The sequence below is a fragment of the Myxine glutinosa genome, chromosome 4, assembly GCF_964187855.1.
Source record: "Myxine glutinosa chromosome 4, kmMyxGlut1.1, whole genome shotgun sequence".
Taxonomy (NCBI): domain Eukaryota; kingdom Metazoa; phylum Chordata; class Myxini; order Myxiniformes; family Myxinidae; genus Myxine; species Myxine glutinosa.
In genome coordinates this window covers 152,729,713-152,732,554 of record NC_136264.1, presented here as the reverse complement: position 1 = coordinate 152,732,554, position 2,842 = coordinate 152,729,713, and the positions used below count along the sequence as shown (strand labels likewise).

Below are 2,842 nucleotides of genomic sequence, written 5' to 3'. Positions count from 1 at the left end.
CATGCGAAATTTGCATTTATGTTTATTTAAATTATACAATGGACTACAAAATGTAAATGTTTCATGATATTTGTTATATTATATCACCTTTATCTATCAATATAGTTGAAATGAAGATCAAATAGCTGTATGTTGAAATATGTTGAAAAAGACAAAACTTTACATGGGGTGTACTTACTTTTTCACGTGACTGTATGTGTATGTATATATATATATATAAATACACACACAGTACATATATAAATGATTTTTATGTGCGATACTTTGTTACAGAACATTCTTTCTGCCAAAGCATTTTTTTAGCAAGAGCTATACCTGTCGTTTGCCATTGCCTTCCTCGTGTTGTTTGGCCATTATCCTTTTAAATGGTGAGCGTCAAGCAAAGAAGCAGCTCGTACCATTTATAAAAGGATTTTGTATGACTATCTGCTGTTTAAACCACAGACCTCCCACGTCTGTGTATGTGTGTGTGTGTGTGTGTGTGTGTGTGTGTGTGTGTGTGTGTGTGTGTGTGTGTGTGTGTGTGTGTAGTATGTGTATGAGCACGGAGCTAATAAAAACGGTGAAAGGTCTCTCCTCGATCCAGCCTTGTATCTTTGTTCTTCTGCTGGAGACAGGGGTCCAGTGCTTCGATGGTCCACGGTTCACTGGAGGAGGCAGAATATAATAATGCTTCACATCTGCACAAGGATAATTAATAATGAAAATACCATCATTGTGTTGTACCATATACAATGGGTCATTTTATCTTCAGGCTGATGGAGTTTAGTGCACACAACGGAGAGCACGTGATGCGCATTATTGCACAAACGAAGCACCTTAGAAAGTTGAAAGGGCTTGTGGATCTCCGGCCAGAATGTAACAAAGCGCCAGTTGACGGGGATTTCACGGGCGGTAAAAAGGCGTCCGGCCCAGCTCTCCCTCCATCACAAGCCGGGCGTGAGTTATTAGCCGTGCTCAGAGGGAGGGACAGGGGATCTGGGGGACAGTAGGGGGAAGGGAGCTAGGGGACAGTAAGAAGAGGCAAGCCGAGAGACAGTGCGGACAGTCGGAGAAAGGGACTTGTGAAGTGGAATCATATTAAGAGAAGGAAAAGGGAATCCGAGGGCACCGAGAAGGCAATAAAGAGTGGGTGCTGTAGTTGGCACAGGAATCGGAGTTGGAAGGAGAGCTCATGAGCGCTGAAGGTTTGAGGGAGGGCGCCTGAGTTGGCTGTGGGTTTCGCCGTTGATGGTGCTCCGTGCTGCCCGGCCATGCCCGTCCAAGCCTCGTTCCTCGCTCCGCTCCTGTTGTACCCGGACCCAGGACTGTCCGAGCAGCGGTTCCTGTGTGAACCGGCAGACGACTCGTGGCCAGACGAACTGTCCGAGACGAGTGAGCTCCTGTCGTTCGTAAACACGGCGAGCAGCGACATCAAGCAGGCACTGGACCGGCCCGCGAGGTCCCGGCGGAAGGTCAACCACAGAAAGTACCTCCAGAAGCAGATCAAGCGATGCTCACAACTCGCGGCCGTCGGTGCGCAACGACCGGGTGCCTCGAGTGAGTCGGCCGATCCGCAGCGCCTGCGCAGGACGACCAACAGGATGCTGAGCGAGGGGAAGACACGACCTCGGACGAGGATGGGGAACCTGCTCCCGCTTCGACATCGGAATCTACCCGCGTCTTTCTTCTCGGAACCCGTGTCCACAACCCGAGGAACCTGTGTCCACAACTCGTGTGCCGATTTATTTCAGGAATCGGTGCAGCTGCCGCAGCTCGATGAGTACGGGACGTCCGTAAGGGATGCTCCACCGGAAACCACCGGGCGAGGACCTGGTGTTTATCAGACAGAGCCTGGGTGTCCTGCATGTCCACGACTCGGTCGTGACGACGAGAGGCCTTGGGAGGTGCAACCTCTGAACCACGCACACACTCACGACGATCAGCCTCAACTTCTTCCTCCAATAAGACCTCCCTCGTTTGGTGCCTTCATATCCCCTGGTGCTACGATCGTGGACGACGTGATGTCTGCCCATGTTGGCCAAGGTTTGACCCCGTACCTGACTCCGAGTCCAGGAGGGTCCGTCGACGGGACAGATTGGATGGATTCGTTCTTTGGTTGGCGTTTGTCTACTTACTGTGGAGTGCCTGGCGGAATGGCGGCGCTGCCCGCAGGGCTTTGCTCACCGAGCGCACCGTGAACCGCACCCGGATAACCGGATGGGAGAACTCTTAATAACTCGGAGCTTCGGAAGCATTAGCCCTTCTGCCAGAAACCCATGAGGTCTGAACTCCATTTCGGCCATTGCCTTGGTGTGTGTTTATTTACCCCTACCGATGTTGTCGATATGCTACTGCGGACACCTGTTGAGTTTGCTGCAAATAATGGATTTTTTTCGCACTTTTTTAACGCAAGGAAGAAAAAGCATTTTTGGTGTCTTATAATAATCGTGGAAGCAAATTTGAATCCACACGGCTTGGAACAAAAGGTAACAAACTTTTGATGTAAATAAATCCATCGGAAGAGCAAGAACCTGTGAATTATTGTCGTCTTTTATATCTACTGCATTACCTCCAACCTCCAACCTCCAACCTCTTTTCTGCTTTTTGTTGTTTTCTCAACCACAGCTTCTTCTTTTTTGTCGATGGGTCTGTCGGGTTTACCGAGTGCAATTTTAGGCATTTATTGTATTCATCCAGGACACGGAGACGTTTTGTTGGAGTTGTACTCGGTTTGACTTTGAAACAAGGACCTTGAAATCCACGCAAAGCCTTCACGGTTCCGAGGTGAACTTCATATTTTGGCGTCAATATGTTACTCAGGGACGTGGATCAATAAATCTGTGGCCTGCATAAGAAGTCG

The 2,842-nt window shown here is 49.2% G+C and overlaps 1 protein-coding gene across 1 annotated transcript; it reads left to right on the top strand.

Annotated features, from left to right (window-relative positions):
• The first annotated feature begins 1,011 nt into the window (after positions 1 to 1,011).
• Positions 1,012 to 2,512, top strand: LOC137426269 (uncharacterized). Its single transcript, XM_068114934.2, has one exon. It carries the CDS (start codon positions 1,254 to 1,256, stop codon positions 2,178 to 2,180), a length of 927 nt encoding a protein of 308 aa, XP_067971035.1. The 5' UTR covers positions 1,012 to 1,253; the 3' UTR covers positions 2,181 to 2,512.
• Positions 2,513 to 2,842: the final 330 nt, after the last annotated feature.